The sequence below is a fragment of the Aegilops tauschii genome, chromosome 7, assembly GCF_002575655.3.
Source record: "Aegilops tauschii subsp. strangulata cultivar AL8/78 chromosome 7, Aet v6.0, whole genome shotgun sequence".
Lineage (NCBI taxonomy): Eukaryota > Viridiplantae > Streptophyta > Magnoliopsida > Poales > Poaceae > Aegilops > Aegilops tauschii.
The window spans coordinates 569,154,197-569,181,227 of record NC_053041.3 but is presented as its reverse complement, the minus strand read 5'-3'; the positions used below and the strand labels follow the sequence as shown (position 1 = coordinate 569,181,227).

General features: G+C 47.2%; 3 protein-coding genes and 1 long non-coding RNA gene across 5 annotated transcripts; 2 read left to right on the top strand and 2 right to left on the bottom strand.

The window, feature by feature from the left end:
- Positions 1-216: 216 nt before the first annotated feature.
- Positions 217-2,757, bottom strand: LOC109747267 (polyubiquitin). The gene is made up of 2 exons (XM_045230970.1): positions 2,482-2,757; positions 217-1,579 (listed from the first exon to the last, which is right to left on the bottom strand). Exon 2 carries the CDS (start codon positions 1,577-1,579, stop codon positions 434-436), a length of 1,146 nt encoding a protein of 381 aa, XP_045086905.1. The 5' UTR covers positions 2,482-2,757; the 3' UTR covers positions 217-433.
- A 2,520-nt stretch (positions 2,758-5,277) lies between these two features.
- On the top strand, positions 5,278-10,591 carry LOC141027414 (high-affinity nitrate transporter 2.3-like). Its single transcript, XM_073504443.1, has 5 exons — positions 5,278-5,472; positions 5,556-5,642; positions 8,604-8,728; positions 8,767-9,259; positions 10,574-10,591. The coding sequence occupies exons 1-5, from the start codon at positions 5,278-5,280 to the stop codon at positions 10,589-10,591; spliced, it is 918 nt and encodes a 305-aa protein (XP_073360544.1).
- A 6,613-nt stretch (positions 10,592-17,204) lies between these two features.
- On the top strand, positions 17,205-18,836 carry LOC120968193 (uncharacterized). Its single transcript, XR_005762411.3, has 2 exons — positions 17,205-18,357; positions 18,499-18,836. It is a non-coding gene; the product is annotated as an uncharacterized lncRNA (long non-coding RNA).
- A 3,865-nt stretch (positions 18,837-22,701) lies between these two features.
- LOC141020629 (polyubiquitin-like) lies at positions 22,702-25,687 on the bottom strand. 2 transcript variants are annotated; one of them, XM_073505213.1, is made up of 2 exons: positions 23,446-25,687; positions 22,702-23,270 (listed from the first exon to the last, which is right to left on the bottom strand). In XM_073505213.1, exons 1-2 carry the CDS (start codon positions 24,855-24,857, stop codon positions 22,958-22,960), a joined length of 1,725 nt encoding a protein of 574 aa, XP_073361314.1. In that variant the 5' UTR covers positions 24,858-25,687; the 3' UTR covers positions 22,702-22,957. The 2 variants fall into 2 exon arrangements, with proteins under 2 accessions (XP_073361314.1, XP_073361313.1); XM_073505212.1 differs by having other exon boundaries at positions 22,717-23,270; positions 23,968-25,096.
- Positions 25,688-27,031: the final 1,344 nt, after the last annotated feature.

Sequence of the window (27,031 nt, the reverse complement as noted above, 5' to 3'; positions counted from 1 at the left end):
GGTGATTCCACATATCTTTCACAGAAAATTTGAGAATTAAGGGATTCTACAGGCCAGAAATCAAAGTTGGCACTTAGTATACAAACAAAATCAGTTCGAACACACGCATAGAGGTCACCAACCAGAAAACATGTTCCAACAGAGCAGATCAAATGCACCAGAAAGATCGCAAGGAACCACATAAAACACAGCAAACATCAGGAAAGACAAACAAAATTATGGACCAAATTAAGCGCTCACTTATTCATAGTTCACCAAAGCTGCTCCACACCAGCAGAAGTTTGAAGATACAAACGATAACACTGCATCACAGTATGGTACAGAAACAAAGACAGTTCAGGCAACGACAGACACAGACCAGACTCCATTGGAGGATACCGGAGACACCGAGACTTGTGAACCCAGAGACAGAAGCAGCTCCATGGCCAGGAGCTTACTGGCCACCACGGAGACGGAGCACCAAGTGAAGGGTGGACTCCTTCTGGATGTTGTAGTCCGCCAAGGTGCGGCCATCCTCAAGCTGCTTACCGGCAAAGATGAGACGCTGCTGGTCCGGGGGAATGCCCTCCTTGTCCTGGATCTTCGCCTTCACGTTGTCAATGGTGTCAGATGACTCCACCTCCAGGGTGATGGTCTTGCCGGTGAGGGTCTTCACAAATATCTGCATGCCACCACGGAGCCTGAGCACCAAGTGAAGGGTGGACTCCTTCTGGATGTTGTAATCCGCAAGGGTGCGACCATCCTCGAGCTGCTTGCCGGCAAAGATCAGGCGCTGCTGGTCCGGGGGGATGCCCTCCTTGTCCTGGATCTTGGCCTTCACATTGTCAATGGTGTCCGAGGACTCAACCTCCAGGGTGATGGTCTTGCCGGTGAGGGTCTTGACAAAGATTTGCATGCCACCACGAAGGCGGAGGACAAGGTGGAGGGTGGATTCCTTCTGGATGTTGTAATCCGCAAGGGTGCGGCCATCCTCAAGCTGCTTGCCGGCAAAGATAAGACGCTGCTGGTCCGGGGGAATGCCCTCCTTGTCCTGGATCTTGGACTTAACATTGTCAATAGTGTCCGAGGACTCAACCTCCAGGGTGATGGTCTTGCCGGTGAGGGTCTTGACGAAGATCTGCATACCACCACGGAGCCTGAGCACCAAGTGGAGAGTGGACTCCTTCTGGATGTTGTAGTCTGCAAGGGTGCGGCCATCCTCGAGCTGCTTGCCAGCAAAGATGAGACGCTGCTGGTCCGGTGGGATACCCTCCTTGTCCTGGATCTTGGCCTTCACATTATCAATGGTGTCTGAGGACTCAACCTCGAGGGTGATGGTTTTGCCAGTGAGGGTCTTGACAAATATCTGCATACCACCACGGAGCCTGAGAACCAGGTGGAGGGTGGACTCCTTCTGGATGTTGTAGTCCGCAAGGGTGCGGCCATCCTCGAGCTGCTTGCCAGCAAAGATGAGACGCTGCTGGTCCGGGGGGATGCCCTCCTTGTCCTGGATCTTTGCCTTGACGTTGTCGATGGTGTCAGAGGACTCGACCTCAAGGGTGATGGTCTTGCCGGTAAGGGTCTTCACGAAGATCTGCATCTGTAAATACAAAGCAGACAGAAACCAGAGTAAGTTAGCGTACAGGGATATCTGCAGTACGTCAAACAATAAATGAACCAGATGGCCACCATGCTACAAAGATGAAATTGCAACAGAGATGAAATCAGCTAGAGAGCTGACAGCAAACTGCCCAGGAGCTGGCCCCTAGAACAAGCCAATGGATTGACAGACCATCCAGTGCTAAATTTTAGCAGAATAATATATTAGCATATCTACCAGAGCAATCTTTAGCTTCAGTGGGAGCTTATGTAATCTAGTTGTACTGAGAAGCTTGTCAAGAAGCCTAGAAACGAACAGTAATGTCGGCAAACCGACATGCCCACATGAATTTAAGAGTTGAATTCGATGCTCAACTAGGGACGCTACAAGCAACTACAAAAGCTGAACTATTAAGCTAGCAAACCACAGGCGTATCCTTCCACGGATCATAGGATCTACAAAATCAGAAACTACTGTAGTAGCTAACTATAACAGATACATGAAGCGAACCAACAGCAATCGCATCGCATCCCAATAACACCACGAAGGTGTATCCTTCAACATATCAGGCTCATGAGCGGTACATAATCAAAAATCCACAATAACAACCAAGCAGAACTAAGACGAACCGACCCCACAGCAATCCCGTCATAATCGGCAGATCTACTCGAAAATCATGGCATAATCACGAGAGATGGTATTAACTACAATCAGGCCTAATCAACCACGGCTAACCGAACGAGCTGCAATCGATCAACAGCAATAACGCCTCGACCCACCCACAGATCTACTCCAAATCCATACGACTAACAGGAATCGAGGGGAACCAACAATAACCGATCAAGCAGTCCTCACGCACGCACGAGAGAGCGGAGAAGAAATCGTAGCCTCGCATCGCATACCTTAGGAGGAGGAGGAGAGAGCCTTGGCTTCGCTTCGCTTCAATCGGAGACTTCTCGGCGAGATCGGAGGGGGGCTGGATTGGATCGGATCGGATGTGTGGGGAGGAGACGGGAGGGGGCGGGTAATTTATAGCCGGATCCGACGGGAGGGAGAGAAGGAAGAAGCGCTACGGCACGCCTGACGTGACGTGTGGGGATAGGAAGAGGAGGGAGAGGCGGTCGCGGAGTTCGTCCCCCACCACGCAAAAAGGGCAAGGATATGGGAGGTGTGACGCCGTTTGCTGCCGTTGGGGATTTGGCTGGTTGGAAAGCCGGCTGGTTGGTGGCCGTTGGAGTTGGACGCGTCGGCTCACGCCGTTGGTGTGTGTGGTCCGTGAGCGTGACACACAATGGGCACTCACTCACGCGTGAGAGCATCTCCGGCCGTCGTGCCCCTCAGAAGGCGGTTTTTCGGCCTCCCAAGAAGGCCTCGGCGAAAATTTTACATTGGGATGAAGATTCTTCCAGCCCCCCCTAGCACTTTTGTCTCTTATTCCCCATGTGCCACCTCATTTCCCTCCACCGCACCGACACCACCACGCCGGCCTGCTCACACGGCCGTTGCCATGTCGCCCGCCGAGGTCCTCTGCTTCAGTTGCGTCGACCCCGCCGGCCTGCTCGCCGCGCCCGCACGCCCCTGCAGCTCGTCCTGCCGGGCCGGCCTACTCGCCGCACCCTATGGAGCATAAGGAAGCCGTCGACAAAGGAATGAAGTAAAACTATCTTTTTTTCAGGCAACACACAAGTAGTCAGTCCCATTACTTTCTCTCGAAAATTCAAATGCACAATTATTTAAATTAAAAAGCACGACAACCGTGTGAAAAACAGGCACCAGCACCTGCTTGTCATCCCCACCCGAGCGCGACGTCCATGTAATATACGCCGACGTTATATGACGGTGAGGAACGGGAAGGACGCGTCCCTCATGACTTTTCGTCCCACACGTCGCGTTATGGATGTTGCTTTCGCTCTCATCCTCTTATCTGCTTTAAATTCTTAATCACAAAACCTCCCGGAAAGAAGAAAATAAAATTCGACGAGACACTATTTCACGGGGCATCGCTTTTCGGAGCTCAGTGTATGAAGGATACAGAGAATCGTCGTGGCTTTTCGTGACATTTCCCGTGAACTCCTTTTGGCCTGAGTGCCCGAAGTTAAGCAACAAAGTCGTGGCCTTCTGAAGCTTGATCCATGCATCATGCATCAGCTAATTAATTACGAGGGCAGCAAATTGAAATTTTCCTTCCTGGCGCGTCTTTGACCTGGTGGCATGTATCAGGCCGATCATAGGGGTCATCCGTGCTTAATTGTACTGATTGATTAATTAATCAGCAGCACGATGACGATGCATTAGGTTGGAGAACGACTCGATCTGCACCTAAACCAGATATGATCTAGTGCAAAATGGCAACATGGACAGCTGAACAAATCTTAGCACTAGATTAATCAAATAGTTTATGCTTAAGATGACTGGCAGCCCAGGCAGGTGATCTGGAACACGGAAGACTGTTCCAGTAGGTCCGGTCGTTCTAGATTGATCGGTGAGTTGGCTGCTAACGGTTGAATGCTTATCCGAAGAGCATCCGGGATGGAGTCACGTGGATTTTTAATATGTTGTCGTTCTCGGTCAAACTGAGCTTTCGTCTAGGGGACAGTCCACACTGTTCTAGCCTTCTAGGCTCTGCAGGTCCATGATTTTTCTAACAGGTGGTTTGGCATCCATCATTTGGGTCGAAATTCACGGAATTCATTTGTGAATTTCAGCACCAACATGTTTGGCTGTCCCAGATTTGGAAGTCGGAAATCATTCCACAATTCCAAACGATTGAAACAGCATGTAAACCAAATCCAGTCCAACCAACTGTCCTTTCCCAAATCCACTCGCCCCCGACGGGCAAAATTTCGTGTTTTGACCCTTTTTCAAACAAAATCAGGATATGACCCGTTCGGAAAAAAATTGGGAGGTGACCCTTTTGCCTACCGCCAGGGGGCCTGGCGGTAGGATCATATAGCCTACCGCCGAGAGCAGCGGCGGTAGCAAACTTGTCCACGGCAGCAACGATAACGGCCTCCGTGCCCCCTCCGTCACACCCTACCGCCGCTCCACCCGGCGGTAGGTTGTCTGAACCTACCACCCCCTTCTTCCCCCCCCCCCCCACCCAGCCGCCCCCACCACGAAGAACAGAGCAGTTGCTCCAACTCGCCCTCTCTCATCCCCTCCACTCCCCCCTCCGATCTTCTTCGTTTCTTGACGGATTTTGCGAATCGAGATGGCCCCGAAGAAAGAAAAGTAAGCTCTTTCAATCCCTCCGCTTTCTTATAGCCATATGAGGAACCCTCTCTAGTTGATATGATGAACCCTAAAACCTAGATGATTGCAATGTGATGAATCTAGTTGATGAACCCTAGGTTTAGTCTTTCTTATAGCCATACGGGGAACCCTCTCTAGTTGATATGATGAACCCTAGAACCTAAATGAACCCTAGAGCGTAGATGAACCCTAGAACCTAGATGAACCCTAGGTTTAGTCTTTCTTATAGCCATATGAGGAACCCTCTCTAGGTTATATGATGAACCCTAGGTTTAGTCTTTCTTATAGCAATATGTGATGATTTCTTGTGTGAATATTGTAGATATTTGTTTTGCTATATATCTCCATTGATTTAGGTGGAATCTACCTATATCTGATGAATGCTTGCATTAGAACAAATATTGATGTTTAATTAACTTTATCCAATCAATGCTTATATAAGGAAAATGGCGCCACCACCACCACATGATGAAGATGATGACTATGAAGACCCACTTGAGGAAGCCATCTGTGCTCAAAGAGTGAGGCTGAGCGATCAGGAGGTGTGCAACCTATGGGACAACTTTCTGCCATGTGCTGACTTGGTCGGGGTGCCATTCGTGACCCGTCTGACAAGTACCATGATCGATCGACATGTCATGGTATGTTATTAGTGTAGAATCCAAGGAACTGTTAATAGTTTAGATAATCCATACTTATTAATTGATATGTTTTTCTTATTCAGAAATTGCCAAAGAGCCTATCTGAGAGTTGTGGCATCGAGGCTGATGAAGAAGGCTATGCTGGAATACGCCTTACCGCAAGGGGCCCCGTCACTACTTGTGCGTAGGGCGTGGACACGGACGGTCGCACACATTTAAGCTCGGTTGGGTGGAAGAGCTTCCTCGTTGACAAGAATCTTCATGTTGGACAGGCCATCCTAATTACTATCAGGAACACCAACCGTCAAGGCTTGAAGATGATGATCGTCATCGATATCATCTAAACTATATATGCGTGTGGCTGCTGATGATCGTCATGTTTGATTGCTACCTGTGGATGAAACCTTTTATGTGGTCGATGACCGTTGAACTTGTTAAACTTCTTATGTTGGCTTCGTGAAACTATTTGGACGTGATCAAACTATGTTATTTGGTACTTGTTTCTTAGTCCGTAATGGCAAAACTAATTGGATGTGATCAAACTATGTTATGTGATCAAACTATTTGGATGTGATCAAACTTCTTATGTCTATGAAATTGTGCTTATTGTTTCTTATGTCCAGGGCCCTTGCATATTTCGTTACAGAAACTTTATACGAAACACAGGACCCTACCACCAGGCGCCCTGGCGGTAGGGTCAGACAGCCTACCGCCATGAGTCCTGGCGGTAGGGTGAACCTACCGCCAGGGCGCTTGCATATTTCGTTACAGAAGGCATGCACGGCAAAACCCTGCCACACCTTACCGCCAGAGCCCCTGGCGGTAGGGTTAGACAGCCTACCGCCAGGTTGTCTGGCGGTAAGGTACTTATCCACGTCAGCGCGCGGTGACGGCCGCCGTCCCCCTCCGTCACACCCTACCGCCAGGGCCTCTGGCGGTAGGCTGTCTAACCCTACCGCCAAGGGCTCTGGCGGTAGCAAAAGGGTCAAATCCCAAAAATATTTCAAAGTGGGGTCAGATCCCGATTTTGTATGCTAAAAGGGTCAAAACACGAAATTCGCCCCAGGTGCTGGTGGAGAAGCTTATGCAGCCAAGCAAGAGTACCACAGATGCACTCCTCGTGAGACCATCAGGCGGTACAGAGAGATCTTGTTTCTCTCCTCCACGTGATTTTGCTGTGACCTTTTTGCTGTAATGCAAAGATTTATATTTTTGGAAAAAGTTCCATGTGGATCGGCATAGTTCTGTTTAGAATCATATATTGATGTACATATGAATAGAAGAGGTACAGTGTTATATTTTGCTCATTCTACTGTCAGTTAATGATCGCAGCTCATAATAGCAGCCAAACTTGACGTACTATAGTTCATTTCAGCTGGTGAATGCTAAGTGTCAGCCAAACATGAAATTTGGATTTGGAATCAAGGATCAACAAAATGAAATCCTAACAGAGATTTTATTTCATTTCATTTATATCGAATGAAATGAAATCTGGGGAGCCAAAAAGTGAATTTAGTTAGTAAAAATGATTTAAAGAAACCCGGCCAGTGTGTTTACTCTCCAAAACACTAGAAATCATCTACCAGTGCAAAAAAAAGGTACATCGCCACCGTCTCGCGCTACACACTTCGATCGTGACGACAGCTATTTTCTCTTGCAGTGTTGCCTTGTGCCAGCCCTGTCAGCTGCCATTTTCCGGCCGGGTAACCGGCCCCAGCCTTCTAGGCCCAGACGGCGGCAATTCATCTCCAATAATGTACCCACAACCCACAATAATTGATCTCTTGATGCTTCTAACTCAAACCACTCCATCACCATCTATTCTTCGGTGTTGCGCACAACCTTATGCGACTCTTACGGCTCTACGCAAGATTTCCTCTCTCAGCTGCGCAGCTGCACCACCTCGACTGAGAATTATAGCAACCTCACAATTACTATAAGTGATCAAGAGGAAGTAGTGTGCTCTACCACGTTTAAACTATGGAATTGTCCTGTGAGTTAGCAATTTCTCTAAAGATTTGACTCAGTTTGTTCCTCGGAAATCTTACCTTGGAAGCTATGAAAAACATGGTTGTTTTGCACACCTTGTGGGAAGGTTATTGATCTATAGCGACCTAGGTTGGATGTGCCACATTGCTCCATTTCTAGAGGAAAGATCGAAGTCCCGAACCTTTACATTTCAGTGCAAATGAGCCTTGTAGATCCATAGAAATATCTCACACCGTAACATTTTAGTTTTAGTTTCTACAACCTAAAGAGGACAATGGTACTACAAAGGGATGGTGTGTGACCATATAGGCAACACTTATGTTGTGGTGTCGGTGTGTACAAGACATTCCTGATGATTCACTTAACATATTGCTTTCCAGCAAAATGACGACATCATTTTCCGTTTGTAAAATGAAAATGGTATGACAATGCTTTGATTTGTTGGAACTCCGAATCTTAGCATAATGATAGATGACATTATTCCAAACCTGCTAGGCTATTACGTATGTTATAATTTAATAGTTATGCAAGATACAACACATCAAATTCTTCAACCCCAAATCACCTACGTCAAGCATGCACATAGAGATGGTAAAATCCCAGTCATTTTGTCGTATTTCGTGGTCTTTTCGGATTGCTTTCCTGTTTCCATCTCTTATATATACCTTAAATATTGCAAATAGTATCAACAAAAAATTAGAATATCTAAAGTAGAAATACACAAGGAGTTGATCTCCGATGTTAAAAAGAAAGAAAAGAACCGGCCATGCATAAGTAAATTCATTTGCTTCTCTACAAGCATTAATTTTACCTTAACTTTATTATTAATTTTAGCCTTCCAACTTTCCAAGGGATTAACTCTTGCACCTAACATTGCACGTGATATGGGGTCTCAACTTCTCCATGTCATCAAATGTCTCGCCTTTATCACAAATACTACTTTTGAAGTTGAACTACAACCTATTTATACAGCCTCCCTTACCTTCCCATTGTTTCCAACGTATGTCTAACAAGCGTTGGTTGATTAATTCATCTTCCACTATCTCATCAACGAACCAGCGGATAAGAATGGAAGATATCAGAAGAGAGGTAGCGATGATGTATCAAAAGAGAGGTAACATCTCCCATACAGCTTGTGGTAGATCAGGGATGTATTCAGGGACAACCTCGGCCTCACGGCCAAGGACATCGGCAACGCCGGGGTCGCTTCCGTCTCGGGTGCCGTCTTCGCGCGTCTCGCCATGGGCACGGCTTGCGACCTGGTCGGGCCCCGCCTGGCGTCGGCGGCCATCATACTGCTCACCACCCCCGCCTGGCGTCGGCGGCCATCATACTGCTCACCACCCCCGCCGTCTACTGCACGTCCATCATCAACTCGGCGTCCTCCTTCCTGCTCGTGCGCTTCTTCACCGGCTTCTCGCTCGCCTCCTTCGTGTCCACGCAGTTCTGGATGAGCTCCATGTTCTCGACGCCCAAGGTGGGTCTGGCCAACGGCGACGCGGGCGGCTGGGGCAACCTCGGCGGCGGCGCCGTGCAGCTCCTCATGCCCGTCGTCTTTGAGGCCGTCCGCAAGATCGGCAGCACCAAGTTCGTGGCGTGGCGCGTGGCCTTCTTCATCCCGGGCATCATGCAGACGGTGTCGGCCATCTTGGTGCTGGCGCTTGGGCAGGACATGCCGGACGGCAACTACCGCATGATGCCCGGGATGAAGAAGGGGGGAGAGAGAGAGTTCGGGGAAGGAAGGGGAGAGAAGACAGAGAATAGGAAGGAAGCAAGAGCTTACATGTGGGCCCCACATGTAAGTAACGTTCAACAATTGGCCAAACTGATGAGTGGACCCAATCTATCATTAACGCGATTAAAAATAACTAGCATAGTCATCAATGCAACATGGTAGCTTTTTGAAATAAAAAATCAATTTTGTGGTAGCTTTTAGGGGTTTTTGAAAATGTGGTAGTTTCGGGAACCCTAGCCCCAAATGTGGTAGTTGTATGCTATTTACTCCTAGTGGAGGAAAAGATGACATATTAGAAATCGACATCCAAATGGAAGTAAACTTCAAAACAGGAACAACATAACATGGAAAATCCTTCACTGCTGCAAGAAATCATTCATTATTTGGAAAATTAAGGAACTTCTAATTAAAATTTCAAACTTTCAACTACATTCATCTCATAGACTTCCAACTAAACATCTAATTAATGCAGTGCATCTAAATATAGAGAATATCTCTACTCTCTACTATTTAAAAAGAATGTAAGGTTTCATATTTCACTTTTCTTCCCGCCACCCCTTTGTCCAACCTTTCCCGTATGATAATCAATCACTTAATTTACTTACCTTCTGAACCAATTTCACTTTAATTTACTTACCAAACTTCTTATCAAAATATAAGATAATCACAGGCAGGATTTCATAAACATTTATTTACACAATCCCATTCTAACCTAATAGAATATTTATATCTCATTGCAAAGCATGGGTATTATCCTAGTTTAAAGTAAAATATGCTAATCAAAGCACATTTCTACCTTTCCCGTCTCTATCTACCCATCCTAGAGACTAGGATGTGTTTGGTAGGGGCGCTCCATTAATAACAAGAGGCAACATTGGTGACCGGGGGCAAAATGGGCAGCAGGGTGCACCAAGGTGGTAGAGCACATAATTGGGCGAACAACTCCGCGAGTAGGTCGCCATGCTTAGTAGTAGCAATGGTCTGCACCAGGGCCAGGGGCGGAGCCAAGAATTGGACACATAATAAATGAATCTATTCAAGCAAATTTCAGTATTTTATTCCAAATATACACATACCTCTATAATTGGAGGCTAACTGAACACAATTGCAACACAGTACAATATTCCCATACATAAGCAACTAGATGGAATACCAAAAAACTGATTGAGGAAGGACAAGTAACAGAATATTGTTTGATTCTCTCGGCAAGTGCCATTCTCGTAGCTTTGCTTGTTCCAATGCCTCCCATGCTAAATTGAGATCCAGGCCATGAGCTCCCAAAAAGTGTTAAGCTCGATCTACTCATCATGGTAGTGAATCGATCGTAATATTCAAATACTATGCTTATTCGTGTTTAAACCTCTATGTTTGTAACAGACTGATAGTGCCACCTGAAACCGCATCACCAAATTTGAATTCACAACAGTAGTAGTAGATAGTGCTTCTAGTGTGGAAATAGAATTAGCTTATATAAATAAAGAAGGCAAGAAGACTAACATAGTGTGTAGGTAGATAAAGGACTGGTAGTTGAAAAAGTGAAGAAAATCCTAGCGGGAAAAGCCACCGGCATACAATGGTGACATTCAATAGATTGTGAAAGGTGTTTACAAATGCAGGTGGTTTATAATGAGACGTCAACTAATTCATACACAGTTTGGTTGAAAAGAGCAATTGAATCAGTCTGATGGCTCCATAGAATAGTTCACACTATTATGATTCTACATCATGGAGATGACTCATGGTTATGTAGTTGGATGTTTTATGACCATATCTGCAAGGTTTCATTGCAGCTGCACATCGGTCGGTTGGTGCAACGACAGTTGACGTCTATAATAGGGTTACAATCGGCTGCTAAGAGCCTAGAGATACAATCCGATGGATATCATAACCAGCTAGCTAGGGTGAATATTAGTTATGACAGCATAAGCTAAGTAGTCGGCAACACTATCGTGATCACGACTAATCTTCCTGAGGATAAACTCAGGATCTTCCATAAATCTTATTCTTATCTCAATAATTAAATTTCCGGAGCTCAAGCGATTAAGTGAACCATTTTGAAATGGCATCCGGTGTCTTGGAACAGTCTGACTGAATAACCTCGTTCAGAATATGATATCATATTTAGATACATTATAACTGAGCACCTTTTCTGTCCTCTCAGGCCATTAAGATTTCTATCCGTCAGATCGTCACTTTTAGAGTTTTTTGGCCGTCCGATCTGCTCTTAATCCCATCTTTTTTTTGAGCAATCCGTATCCTTTATTAAACGTTCAAACACATTGGGATACAGATGATATCGGGCAGAATACTAAGCCACACATGGCGCCCGGGACTAAGGGAAGCAGCTGCCTTTGCTAAGGCATGGGCCTCCCCATTATGCTTTCTATTTTCATGAATAAAACTAGTGTCATTAATCAGCCTCCTCTGGTATTTTATGTCCTGTAGGATAGGATAATATCTGCATGGAACTTCCTCCCGTAAATTCGTTACTACCTCCAAACAGTCTGTGGCTACACACATGGACTGGAGCTGCAGATCGGCTGCAAGCGAGAGAGCTTCGCTACACGCCTGTGCTTCGAGGATTGTCGGATCAAGACGGCCTTCATAGATGATCGCCGAGGCACCAAGGTAGTTGCCCCCCTTGTCCCTACAGATCTCCGCTGAAGCAGCCCGGTCACCAACCTTCGAGAATCCACCATCGACATTGATCTTGAACTCATGACTCTCGGGCGGTAGCCACCCGATCCGCGTTGCTGGCTCCATACGCGCTCCTGTATTCACATGCAGGTCCCTTGGGTTCACATGCAGGTCCCTGGTAGTTGCATGCCGGTCTTTTTGGCGTGTATTCCTCTCCGGTAGCATCTCAAGGTCTGCCAAAAATTTGTTTATGAAAATATGGGTAGATAGCAGACTCTGGAACTGATCATCATGTATGGCTCGACGTCGTGCCCACCAGATGGCCCACATGGTCACTAGAACACGTGCCAGATCTGCGGTGGTTAAAGTATCCACCAGCCATAGCATCCAGAGCTTTGCATCTTCCATCCTGTTTGAGATGATCGTCTCTGTGAGGTCCTCATCGGCGAGGGCCCAAACACATCGTGCCATGTGGCAGTCAAAAAGGGAGTGGCGCCAAGTATCCACTGCCACGTGACAAATTGAACACTCCGTCGAATCGGCCATACTTCTATGCTTTCGGACTTCTCCTGTGGGGATAGAGCATTTGGCCAGTCTCCAAGCAAAAAACGCGGACTTTTGAAGGGACCGCTGCTCCCCATAGCTTAGTCCAAGATCCGCGGTCTGCTTCAACACGTGAGTGCCCCTCATTGTGTTCTAGCCAGTCAGTGCGCTGCTGCTTAACTAGTAGAGGACAGAAGCTTGTATGCTGACCGCACTGTAAAGACACCCTTTCGTTCATAATGCCAAGACCAGAAATCTTGGCGTACTCGAGAACTGAGCGGGATATTGAGGATCGCTTCCTTATCCATCGAGTAAAAGTGCTCATCTAGCGCAGCCATATCCCACGCGAAGGTGACGAGATTGATGAGTTCCGAGACAAGCTGCGGGGGATTCAATGTTTTTGGGCACACCGGTCGCAGTTTGAAATCTCGTGGTATCCAGTTATCCACCCAAATATTGGTGTCCTCACCAGAGCCAATCCGTTTAACCAGCCCAAGCTTGAGCGCGTCTCTGCCTTCCACTAAAGATCGCCAGACCTGTGACGGGTTCTTTCCCAGCTCAGCTTCAAGAATTGAAACCGAAGGGTAGTAAACAGCTTTGAGGATTCGCGCACTCAGGGAATTTGGTTCCTGGAGTAGCCGCCAGGCTTGTCGCGCAAGCAATGCAAGGTTTTTTTTTGCAGCGAACTAGGGAGCTTTATTACTGAACAAGAAGTCGATTACAATCTGCCCGAAGGCTACTAATAAGAAAACTAGGGCTCACATCAAGCCAGCTCTCCGTTCCATCTTGAGCACCAGCGCGATGGGCACAAAGATGAGCCGGTTGATTGATAGTCCTCCCAACATGAATGACTGAGAAAGAAGCAAAATTGAGTATCATATCACCTAGTTCTGAAAGGATAGGCGAGGCAATAGACCGTGTATTGTCTCGCGAGTGCCATAGGTTGACTAGCTCGAGGCAGTCGACCTGCATGATCACATGTGAGTATCCGCGGAGGTGAGCAAAGATCACTCCCTCCCGAAATGCCTTGAGCTCAACAATAAAGGGGTCCGTCACACCTGGCAACGGCTTACTCCATGTAGCTAGGAACGCTAAGTGCGAGCGAGCAAACACCACCTGCTCCACCTTTCATAGCGTCCGAATTGATTGCGCCATCAGTGTTAATTGTCACCCACCCCACGTCCGGTGACTGCCAACACTGCGTGGGAGCGAGCTTAGATCTCTTTAATGGCAAGTGCAGTCCAGTATTGTCAAAGACTCATGCACCCACTTGATCGCCTGGACAGGGTCATATCCATCCATGTCATGTGTCCAGTGATTCCGTGAAGTCCATATGAAGTGCATAATGGTAATAATCTTGCACCTTGTATCATCAGAGAACATGCTATCGAGCAAAATATCTCTAGCCCAAGAATTTGGATGAAGTCTCGGAAGTGAGAACTCAAACCGGTCCTTTGCTGCTATCCAGAAAGCTTTAGCGTGCACACAGTGTAAGAGTGCGTGCATCAGATCCTCATTCATGGCCTTGCAGATGTCGCAAATGCCTTGAAGTTTGATATGTCTATGCTGTAGGGTGACCGAGCCCGGAAGGATACCTCGCAAAACTCGCCACCAGAAGACTCGTACTTTGGGTACCGCATGAAGTTTCCAAAGAGCATCCCATGTCTGTTTGTCTATCCTTGAGGTTTCTGTGATCGTCCCTTCCTCTAGAGAGCCAAGCTCGTTGCGAGTCACAAGAGAACGATACGCTGATTTTACAGAGTAGATGCCGGATTTTTCGAGGGCCCAAGCAATTGTATCTTCGCCTCCCGCAGAATTCAAGGGAATGTTCAATATGGCCTCTGCATCTGGGTGGAGGAAATTCTGCCTATCAACTTCCACTTTCCAACTTCCTGTGTAGTTGTCAATCAAGTCTGAAACTCTGTCAAGTTCGGCATCACCAATGCGACCCGTCGGCTTCAGAGAGATGGTGCTAGGGATCCAACAATCTGTCCACGTCGCGATTGTTGATCCATCCCCGACGCGTTTGATGAGTCCCGTGTCGAGGGCCTTCCGGCCTGCTACAATGGCTTTCCAGGTGGTTGAAGATCGAACTGGAGCAGTAGCATTTTGGAAATCTATAAGCGGGAAATACTTCCCCTTCAAAACTCTGGAGCAGAGGGAGTCCGGATGAGTGATCAAACACCATCCTTGCTTCCCTAGCATGGCAAGGTTAAATAAGTGTAGGTCCTTAAAGCCCATTCCGCCCCTAGCTTTAGGTGTTGCAAGATTCTTCCAAGAAACTCAATGAAGGGATCGCTTGTCCAAAGAGCTTGCCCACCAGTACTTGGCCATGCAAGACGTCAGCCCCTTGCACACCTTCTTTGTCAACAAGAAACAGCTCATGCTAAATGTCGGAATCGATTGAGTGATGGATTTGAGCAGGACTTCGCGAGCAGCACAAGCCATATTCCGTTCCGACCATCCCTGCATTTTTCCGCGGCTCCTTTCGATGATATGCTCAAACGATCCGCTTGTGATTCGGCCAACAGCAGTTGGTAAACCCAGGTAGCGCTCTGAGAATGCTTCTACCGCGATGCCAAGAATGTGCTTCAGCTCTCCTCGTACAGGTGTTGCTGTGTTGCCGCTGAAAAAGATAGAACTCTTCTCCCGGTTAACAGCTTGACCCGAGCAATCAGAGTATATCCGAAGAATGTTGTTCAGTCTGAGAGCACTCCTGATTCCCCTGTCAATATGGATACCACCAAAATGGTTAATCAGTGACGTTAGTCCTTGGGCGCAGATAAGAAATAAGTAAGGTGACAATGGGCATCCTTGGCGAAGACCTCTGGATGGGTCAAAATATGGTAGGAGCTCCGCATTGACCTTAATCGTGAATCTCACAGAGGTCACGCATTTCATCACTAAACTGATGAAACGAGCATTGAAACCTAGCTTGCACATCATAGCTTCTAGGTAATGCCACTCCACCCTATCATAGGCTTTCAGCATGTCGAGCTTAACAGCACAACACGAATTTTTGCCCTTTTTCCTCCTTCTGATAGTGTGAACACTTTCGTAAGCAACGAGCACATTGTCGGTGATCAGACGTCCCGGAATAAACGCGCTCTGCTCTTCTCCTATAACTTCATCAAGGATCAGTCTCACCCTATTTGCTATCACCTTAGCGGAAATTTTGTATAATACAGGACATAAAGCGATAGGGCGAAACTGGGAGATCTTTTGGGGGTTCCGTACCTTAGGTATCAGCGTGATGGAAGTGTCGTTTTCTCCCCCGTTCAAAAAGTCCAACACAGCACGTGAGATGTCTTCGCCTAGCACATCCCAGTGCCGTTGGTAAAAGCCGGCTGTAAATCCGTCCACGCCCGGAGCCTTTGAAGGGGCCATATCAAATAAGGCCTTCTTGACTTCTGCGGTCGTATAATCTTTTTGCAATATTTCATTCATACCATCTGATACTGTGGGGGTCACGCAATTGAGTAAATCATCCATCGCCTTGTACCCTTGTGATTGGTATAATGCTTGATAGAAACTGAATATTTCTGCTTTCACTTCATCTGGTTCAGTACAAATGTGACCATCTGATCTTTCCAGTGATGTGATTATGTTAATCCGTTTCCGAAGGGCGGCTTGAGCTTGAAAATAGCCCGTATTTCGGTCGCCTTCTTTAAGCCATAGCACACGCGAGCGTTGTTTAAGCCACACCTCCTCCTGTCGGAGTGCCTCCCGCAGCTGCGCTGCAACTTTCCTTTCTTCCTCCGACGGCCCACGACCAATCGAGGAACACCGTAGGCGATCTAGGCGTTGCTGGAGTTGCTTCACTTTTTTCATCAGGTTGCCAAACTCCCGCGCTCCCCAAGATCCCAATTGTTGCTGAACAACTGCCAGAGCATCAACCACACCCTGGAGCCCCCCTGTCCAGCTCCGCTCATCCAGATCGAGCGAACAAGCTCGTCGTATTGCGCGTGGGACTGCCAGACATTCTAAGCTTCTCGCTGCTCGAGACCAATTGTTTGTCGCCTGTGTTCTGAACTCCGCTAGAACATAGCAATGGTCTGATTCAGCGCTGCTAATGTGTTTTACCATAGTAAACTCGAAGAGGTTTAGGAAGGCTGCATTTGCAAGGGCCCGGTCCAGCCTTGCTTTCACATTTGCAGATCCAGATTGCCTATTATCCCATGTGAATGGGACTCCCCTCCACCCCAGATCTTGGAGAGAACCGTCCTCCATTGCTTCCCGGAATGCCCTCATTTGGCTTTCCGGTCTCGCATTTATTCCGAGGTGCTCTTCTGCAAACAAGGTTTCATTGAAATCTTCCATACAGATCCATGCTTGATGTGGAAGAGCAAACAAGGTACGCAAGAAACGCCAACTATAGTGCCGGTTCTCCACTCTTGGCGCCCCGTAAAAACCCGTAAACCGCCAATCTTTATTATCTACTCCCTCCGTTCCTAAATATATATTTGTCTTTTTAGAGATTTCAAATGGACTACCACATACAGATGTATATAGACATATTTTAGAGTGTAGATTCACTCATTTTGCTCCGTATGTAGTTATTTATTGAAATCTCTAGAAAGACAAATATTTAGGAACGGAGGGAGTACAAGCAATGCAAGGTTGAATAGCTCTTAATCCCACCTAAATCAGGCGTACAGGCTAAATCGCCCGTACAGGCTGCTCCGGTGGCTTTTTTTGGCATCTGACATTCAATTGAGCCTGCTGGCTTAATGGGCCTGTACTAGGATCCTGTCGAACGCGAAACCCTAAAACAAGGACGGCCTCGACCCTGGTCTGTTTCGCTCGCAGCGTCGCGTCGCGCCGCTTCACCATGGTTGACCACCGTGGGGTCTCGGATTGCAACGGCGGCTGCGCTGGATTTGCACCGACGCGGCGGACAGCGCCTCCCTGGTCCGTTCGGTTGCACGGACGGCGAGCGGTGCGGCCGGATGGGGCACGGAAGCGAGCGGCAACGTGGAGCAGTAACAGATCATGGATGCGGGCTACGCGGCCGACGCGCCGTCGTCCCGGCTTCCGTGAGCGGATTCAGCGGACGCGCGATGCGGGTGCCCGATCCTCTCACGGGATGCGGCGTGGAGTCTCCGGCGCCCTCCCTGCTCCCTGCCGGCTGCCGCACCAGCGCCTCCGCGCGGGATGCGACAGTCTCCGGCGCCCCCCTGCTCGCTGCTCTGTCACTTCGGCCATCGTGCAGCTGCCCCGCGCTCCACTCCCTCCAACCGCACGTAGCACTGCCCTCTCCTAGAAACGCTCTGCCGCCTCCTTGCCTAGCCTCCTCCATTGGCCATCCGCGTCTTGGCCACAAGCGCCCCGCCCCGCCGTCTTCCTGGTCTGTCCACACTACTGAGCCCTTCCACGCTTCACGCCCACGGTGCCGGAGACACGCTAACCTGGTATGTGTACGATAGCGGCATACAAAATTCTGAATTTTTTGTAGTGTACAATATTCAGGTTCGTTCATGTTGTATAATTGTTCCCATGTTCAATACCAATACCTGCCATTTTCTACAGTGTACATCTTTTGCTCTTGGTTCTAAGCTATCCAAGGCAATGGACTTCTTCCGACCATGTTTCAGAAAGAAGGTTGTACTGACATATAATTGCAAATCTTACTACACATAATGCCATAGTTAAAACCGATATGCAAACGAATGTATTGGAACAAGCTCTTAGATATGCAGTAAGCAGATTTCTGAAATAATGAGTTTTCTGAACCATGAAAATTTGCGAACACGAATCGGTCTTGTTTCCCTTTTCCTTTCCCTGCAGCAGGCGGTGACTGAGATTGGCGTTTGCCGGTGGTGACAAAGAGGAGGAAGTAACTTCAATGATGACATATGGTGGCTCCGTGGCTGCGGCGGCGGTGTGTGTGAGGGGAATGAGGCCATGACGATGGATCCAGCATGATAAGCTCCTTCTTCGCCCCTCCCTTGGCTGCTAGCACCACCCACCCTTCTCTGCTTGTAGGTTCCCCTTGCTTCTATAGGCCAACTGGTTTTCTCTGGTCCGGTTGATTAATTTGGTTATCTTCGGCTAGCTCTGTTCATGCCATTAATACCGAGTGAGACTCACCAGTTGCGTGATATGTTTATTTGATTTTGCAGGACCTGGTGATGATGGCCTTCTTCAGGATGCGTGAACCTCTTGATGTTGATGGTCAAGAAGGCAACGGCAACACGACAACAATGCGAACAAGTGAACCATAGGCTCCTATTGCGGACGCTACAAGAATGTTTTTAGTAAATCAGAAACAGCCATTTACGCATTATTAGCTATTCATATTTTCTATTATGTATTATCTACTGTATTTTTAGTTGTGTGAGTGCTCAATGGCTGCTTGCCCGTTGTATACTGTAGGAGGGTGATAATGCAAGTACATCCTTATTAAAGCTAATTAGGCATGAACCCATGTTCATGGAATACAGATCGTTTGCTTTGGTAAGACCCTGGCACTATTTACAAGTACAAAATTAAGCTTCACTTTGTTTCTGTTCTTCCCTATCAACTGTTTAAATCATTCAAAAGAAGGCAAAAACCATTGGCCTAGAAGGAATCAGAATTAATAGAATTTACATGGTTCATGAATCATGATAAGAGGCGTGGGTGATCTTAATGATTTTTGGGACATGGTAAATCCCAACCTATCTCTTGCCTTTGTCATTCCTGATCTGGCAACCTCTTTAATTAAATCCCAGTCCAATACTACTTGGTTCAGTGGTTATTTGCTATTTAAATTCTGTCCACATGGTCTCTCTCTTCTACATGGATTACATTTCCCTTTTTTTAATTAATGAAAACAAAAAGGGGGAAGCGTAAAGAAAAGCTCCTAGACCAGCATTTTGTAAAAAAATTTCTTTTATGAAGTACATTGGAATGGCATTATTTGTATTGTCAGTTGTGCCGGTGGAGACTTCAAAATATATGAATATATTGTCCTCTCTTTCTTTGAGGTTGTCTGTTGCAGAATATGTGATAATGGAGGTTTGCATTCATGGAGCTATCTGATTTATTAGAGTGGACTTTAGACTGTTGTCACTTTGTTGAATGATGATTGCATTTTCAGTTACACAAGGAGCACTTCAGCCTTGCAGATGCAGGACTAGAGATGCTACTATTTTTCTGCCAAAACTATGCCATGTAACTAAGATACATCTTTGTTTGCCATTTTATTGAAAAATATATAACTGTTGTCGCAGATGTATCGTATAGTATCTATCTATGGAGTGTTTTTTGTTCCCTGTCTTCTCTTTGATACCAAAGGCATTTTTCAATCTGTCAGATATATTTTGCATGCATCAAGTTTCAGTTATTCTTGATAAACTACTAAATTCTCTGTTGGCAAAATTTCTAGCACTTCCACAACACATGTATAGTCATGATCTGTTGGAGGAACTAGGATAGTCGTTTCAGACCTCACTAGCATTCTCTGTTGGTCCACAATACACATGCTATTATTCTGGTACACTTCTAATGCCTCTCCTACTGTAGTTACTTCGTAGAATATCATTGTATAGCCAAATTTAGGTCCTTTTGGAGCAATTCAAAACTATGTATTCGTCACAAATCTGCCAGGAAATTGTCTTCCCGTAACACCTATTTAATCTTGCTTCTTGGTCAATTTAATCCGAAGATAAATTCATATGGATAAATGGGCGAGACAACATGTGACATGAAGGTTTGTGTTGGGGTCCATGTGCAATGCAAACAAATAAGTCCAAGAACAAGGCCAATGGAGGCGTGATGGAACTTATAGTCTGCACTCACATTTCAAAATAAACAAGAACTTTATGTTTTGCATAAATTTCTAACCCTATCATACTACATTCAAAATGAACGGGTGTGGCAACGCGCGCCATCAATGATCTAGTTGGCTTAAAGACACTGCATATATGAGAATAATAGCGAAAAGACTCTTTCGCGGCCGAGCGTGGCGACGAGCGATCCGCTTCGTGCAACCATAGTCAGCTTCCGACACGGATATCTCTTTCCAAAATCAACCACAATCGTTGTTTCCATGTATTCAAATGATGGCCCCACTATTCCTTTGATAATGCAACTAACCCAGCCATGCATGCACGTGTAATCTACAACCGCACCTGAAATTCCGGCTGGGCTCACCCATCTTTCCATCCCTCAATTAATCACGCCCCCTGATTTTAACGGGGTGGCCGAGTGGGCCCTCCTTTTCTTGATTAGCAATAATGTGTCCTGGATGCAGTTACTTAATCGGGAACAACTCGCCCGGTCGGAAATCGAGCGCTCCCACGCTCGCGCGCGCGTTAGTCACTCCCGAATAATAGACATGCCATTTTCCACCATGTAGGTAGTAAAAAATATTCATTAATGCATCAAGGTAAGACAAAATAAGTAAACTCAACCTATCCAGTAACATGATAACAAAGCATCGCGACACATAGTCAACTTACCGACCAACACTCCACGTTTCGTGCCGACACTACAAACTTCATAGCCTACAAGAAGAAATGCCGACTGTGACTATCTTGCGAAGAAGGCCACTAAATCTTGATGACTTAGAAGACCCCAATACAATGTCTCGGCCTAAAATAAGGTGGGGCAAGATATAGATTCTTCAAAACATAGCTTGCGCACATAACTTTGTAGTATGCATTTCATAAGAGGATACACAAAACAAAATAGAAGTTCGAATCATATTGGGTCCTCGTCTCCTTACAACATGGATATATACACATGTGTAATTCTAAATCTCATTAATTTTAACCTTCAAAGGGATTTACTCTTTGCACGTAACGCTGCACGTGACCTGTGGTCTCAAATTCTCCATGCCATCAAATGTCTCACGTTTATCACAAATATGCATATTTATACAGCCTCCCTTACCTTCCTATTGTTCCCAACATCTTTCTCAGATGTTAACAAGTGTTGGTTGATTAATTCATCTTTCTTTTGTCTTTTTCACTCACTATCTCGTCAACCAACCACTGAATAGGAATGGAAGGTATCAGTAGAGAGGGAGCGATGATGCATAAAGAGAGGTAGCAACTTAAAAATAGCATATGGTAGATCAAGGATATATTCAGATTTAGATCATATTGATGCATAGTTAACAGTGACATATGGGTTGCGCAATGCAATTTTTACACGGTTGCATAGCCCTAATTTTTTCATAAATATGATGTAACTTGGAAGTTTTGCACTTGTGAAAAATTACATTGTCCGAAATGCTACACACCAATAATTGGAACTTGGGACAACAACAAAGCCATCATGTGAACATTATTATTTTCTAGGACGTGCTACGCATCGGCCGGCTGATGGCCGGGTCACGAGCAGTCCGGTCTTGCGATCCTATTCTCTGTTTGACTTGTTGCAACATCAACTCATGTTCGTGTCCCGTTGTCCATCGCCATTGTGACAAGCTAGACCGTTATTGCGGCACGCGTCCACCCACTTTGCAACGGCAACTCCACAGCGCCTGCAATGAAACAACAACGACGGCAAACAACTGCGCGTCCACCCACTTCCAGCAACGGGGAACGACCCTCACTGCACCGGACGCCCTAAGTTGCAGCACCACATGTTCACTGCAGCAGCAACGTCTTTGGCTGGGGGGTTGTCGTACACGGCGCTCTGCAACAGCAGCGCTTCCGCGAGAGGGCGTGAGACCATGGGCTGCCGAAGACGAGTGGATGAAGGGGACAAGCGCAATATCAGCACAAGATCAGCCCGTTGGCGGCGGCAAGGAAGGAGGCATTGGAAAGACTAGACCATACACATTAATTAGTACTCCCTCCGTTCCAAATTATTCATCGTGGTTTTAGTTCAAATTCACAACGAGTCTTACTCATTGTGGTTTTAGTTCAAATTTGAACTAAAACCACTAAAACCACGACGAGTAACTTGGAACGGAGGGAGTACAAGAAAGAGGCATTCGACTTCCATGTTTCTGCAGTAGCATATTGTTCCATGGAGCTAGGGTCCAAAATAGGAATCAACAGTGTTTCCACGACTCTACCGCCCGGCCAATCTGGGCTGTGTGACGACTCTACCGCCCGGCCAATCTGGGCTGTGTGGTATGTTGATCAAGGAGGTGCTGCATTGTCTGTAGCTGCAAGAGGTCTTGAGTATGAACTATAAAATGGGCCAACCGACCAACTATGCAGCACACAGGACTCCACGTAATACAGGCCAAAAAGTAAAGTTGGCACTTAAATTACAGAAGTACACACAGGTCAAATGCATCGGAAAGATCGCAAGAAACATAGTATAATACTCCCTTCTTTTTAAATAAATTAAGTGTCTCAACTTTGTATTAACTTTTAGTAGACACTTATTTTGAAATGAGGGAGTATAACACAACAGAAAACATCATGGATCATGGATCGAATTCAGGGCTCACTTATTTTCACCAAAGCTGCTGCACACCAGCAGAAGTTATAAGATACGAACGACAACACTGCATCACAGTACGGTACAGAAACAAGCACAGGATCAGGCAACCAGACACAGAGGACAACATGAAGGACACCGAAGACACCCGAGACTTGTGAACCCAGACAGAAGCAGAGCCCCATCGCCAGGAGCTTACTGGCCACCACGGAGCCTGAGCACAAGGTGGAGGGTGGACTCCTTTTGGATGTTGTAGTCCGCAAGGGTGCGGCCATCCTCAAGCTGCTTACCGGCAAAGATAAGACGCTGCTGGTCCGGGGGGATGCCCTCCTTGTCCTGGATCTTCGCCTTCACATTGTCGATGGTGTCAGATGACTCGACCTCCAGGGTGATGGTCTTGCCGGTCAGGGTCTTGACGAAAATCTGCATGCCACCACGGAGCCTGAGCACCAGGTGAAGGGTGGACTCCTTCTGGATGTTGTAGTCTGCCAGGGTGCGGCCATCCTCCGAAAAAATACTTGACCCAATTCCAAACCCTGCGGGCCCAGCTCAAATCTGCCTGTTCCGGAGGAACAACAAAGTTGTTGTTAATATTAACAACAGTGTTGTTTATCGTCACATTTAGAATATGAGCTTGACCCTGGTTTTGGGGTGCCTCCACGGGTTGAATGGCCCCTTCGCTGAGCTGTTTGCCAGCAAAGATAAGACGCTGCTGGTCCGGGGGAATGCCCTCCTTGTCCTGGATCTTGGCCTTCACGTTGTCGATGGTGTCAGAGGACTCGACCCAATTCCAAACCCTGCGGGCCCAGCTCAAATCTGCCTGTTCCGGAGGAACAACAAAGTTGTTGTTAATATTAAGAACAGTGTTGTTTATCGTCACATTTAGAATATGAGCTTGACCCTGGTTTTGGGGTGCCTCCACAGGTTGAATGGCCCCTTCGCCGAGCTGTTTGCCAGCAAAGATAAGACGCTGCTGGTCCAGGGGAATGCCCTCCTTGTCCTGGATCTTGGCCTTCACGTTGTCGATGGTGTCAGAGGACTCGACCCAATTCCAAACCCTGCGGGCCCAGCTCAAATCTGCCTGTTCCGGAGGAACAACAAAGTTGTTGTTAATATTAACAACAGTGTTGTTTATCGTCACATTTAGAATATGAGCTTGACCCTGGTTTTGGGGTGCCTCCACAGGTTGAATGGCCCCTTCGCCGAGCTGTTTGCCAGCAAAGATAAGACGCAACTGGTCCGGGGGAATGCCCTCCTTGTCCTGGATCTTGGCCTTCACGTTGTCGATGGTGTCAGAGGACTCGACCTCCAGGGTGATGGTCTTGCCGGTCAGGGTCTTGAAACAGAGCCTGAGCACCAGGTGGAGTGTGGACTCCTTCTGGATGTTGTAGTCAGCCAGGGTCCGGCCATCCTCAAGCTGCTTGCCGGCAAAGATGAGACGCTGCTGGTCCGGAGGGATGCCCTCCTTGTCCTGGATCTTGGCCTTCACGTTGTCAATGGTGTCAGAGGACTCGACCTCCAGGGTGATGGTCTTGCCGGTCAGGGTCTTGACGAAGATCTGCATGCAGAAACGGAGCCTGAGCACCAGGTGGAGTGTGGACTCCTTCTGGATGTTGTAGTCAGCCAGGGTCCGGCCATCCTCAAGCTGCTTGCCGGCAAAGATGAGACGCTGCTGGTCCGGAGGGATGCCCTCCTTGTCCTGGATCTTGGCCTTCACGTTGTCAATGGTGTCAAAGGACTCGACCTCCAGGGTGATGGTCTTGCCGGTCAGGGTCTTGACGAAGATCTGCATGCCGCCACGGAGCCTCAGCACCAGGTGGAGTGTGGACTCCTTCTGGATGTTGTAGTCGGCCAAGGTCCGGCCATCCTCAAGCTGCTTGCCGGCAAAGATGAGACGCTGCTGATCCGGAGGGATGCCCTCCTTGTCCTGGATCTTGGCCTTGACGTTGTCGATGGTGTCTGAGGACTCAACCTCGAGGGTGATGGTCTTGCCTGTCAGGGTCTTCACAAAGATCTGCATCTGTAGATACAAAAGATAACAGAACAAGAGTAAGGCACTGTACAGAGAAATATGCAGTACATCAAAACAATGCATGAACCAGATGTACAGCGGAGGTGGAATTGTAACTAAGAACCCCCTATCTCATACATCAAACAATATATTAGCAGATCTATAAGCAATAGTTGAACCAAGATGATACAATAGATGAGCCAAATAAAACAAGAGTAAGGCACGGTACAGGGAAATCTGCAGTACGTCAAATAATAGATGAACTAGATGGTAACAGATGAAATTGTAACTTAGAATCCCGTAAACCATGCAGTGCTAAATTTTTGCAAAACTGCATATAAGCATATACCAGCGCAATATTGGCCTGCAGTGGGAGCACAGGTAAAACTAGCTGTGCTGAACAAGCTGGTCAAGTCTAGGAAGCAACAGTAATATGGGCAAACCAACATGAATCTAAGAGTTCGATGCCCAAGTACGAATACTACAAGAACTACTAATCTGGCAAATCACAGGTGTATCAATTCACAGATCATACAGGGCTACAAAATCAGCAACTAGCTAACTACAACTACATAAGACGAACCGAACCGACAGCAATCCCATCCCAATAACACCTTCGACAGATCATCATAAATCCAGAATAATACTAAACAACCGAGCAGAACTAACTAACTACAACCAGATAGATGAGCCGAACCAACAACAATCGCATCAGATCTAGTCGAAAATCATGGCATAACCAAGAGAAATTTAACTACAACCGAGCCTAATCAAACACGACTAATCGAACAGGCTGCAATCGATCTGCTCCCAACGGCTAATAGGAATCGAGGGGAACAAACAACCGATCAAGGTATTCCTGGCAACGATCCCAGGGCACGCACGCACGCACATGACGATAAGGAGGGGAAGAAATCGGAGGCTCGCATCCATACCTTGACAGCGTGCTTGGTTCGGGGGAATTCGAGATGGGGAATGGGAGTTGAGAGGTGAGGAGATTAAAAGTCCACTGTTTGATTAGAGGGAATGGGAGTTTAAGTAGGAAGGGCAATGGGAGTCGAGGAAGCCAATTCCCACCTATTTCTTCCCAGGGGGCACCCTGTTAATTCGTGAGCAGAGTTTTATCCCACGCTAATTTCCATCATATACCAAACAAGGGAATGGGAGTAAAAATCTACTTCCCATGACTAATCCCTTATAAACACCCTTGTGCAAACTCCCATTCCTCTGCCTAAGTGCTTACCAAACAGGCTGTGAGGAGGAGGAGAGAGCCTTGGCTTCGCTTCGATCGGAGGTTTCCCGATGAGATTGGAGGGGGATCTGGATTGGATCGGATGTGTGAAGAGGAATTTATAGCCGGATCCGACGGGAGGGGTTGGGGGAAGGAAGAAGCGCTACGGCACGCCGGACGTGACGTGTGGGGATGGGAAGAGGAGAGGCGGTCGCGGAGTCCGTCCCACCACGCAATGGATAGGGAGCAACTACAATAGAAGTTGGGCTTGTGATGCAAAAATAGAAAAACCAGTTCTAGACCGCTGAATTGGAGATGGATGCATGGCAGAGGTGCTTCAGCCGCAAAATTACATGTTTATGTGCAAAAACGTTCCTCCTTTCTAGTTAATTTCCGCCCGATGTCCTCCTCGTCCAAAAACCGATTCCCCTCCGGCCGCGGCGGCAGCGCAGATCCAAGAATTCCCGGGCGGCGGCATTCGTTTAGATCCAGAGCCAAGCTGGGTCACGACGCCAGTCGTGGTGCCGTTCCACCTCCGCTTCGACGGCTCCCGCGGCCTAGTTTGAGGCGGAATAAATGGAATCTCATCGGCGTACGGCAAGCCGGTGGTGGGATCGTCGTCTCCTCGCCCTCACGGGCCCTAGGATCTACTCGTGGGCGTGCTCCCTACCTCCTCCTCTCAAGATCTAGCAGTAGCTCGAAACGCTCCTCGCCTTCTTCCAGACCAACCACTGGTGCGAACCTAGAAATCGCCGCCACGGTGTTCATTCTTCATATTTTTTGTTAAAGCATTATGAGCTAGTCGAATTATACTACATCTCTATTTTGTTACTGTATTTTCTCGTACATGTTCATGTTGAATCTGTTATAATAGTTTCAATCAGATCCAACTGATCTTGGTCTTTATCTGAAAACATATGTTCCTGTGCAGTACTCAGCCACTATTTCTTTTTCTGTGTTGGACTTCAACTGTGGCTTATCCATGCATCAAAATCTTTCACGCGCCAAGATCTGTTCAGGCACGAGT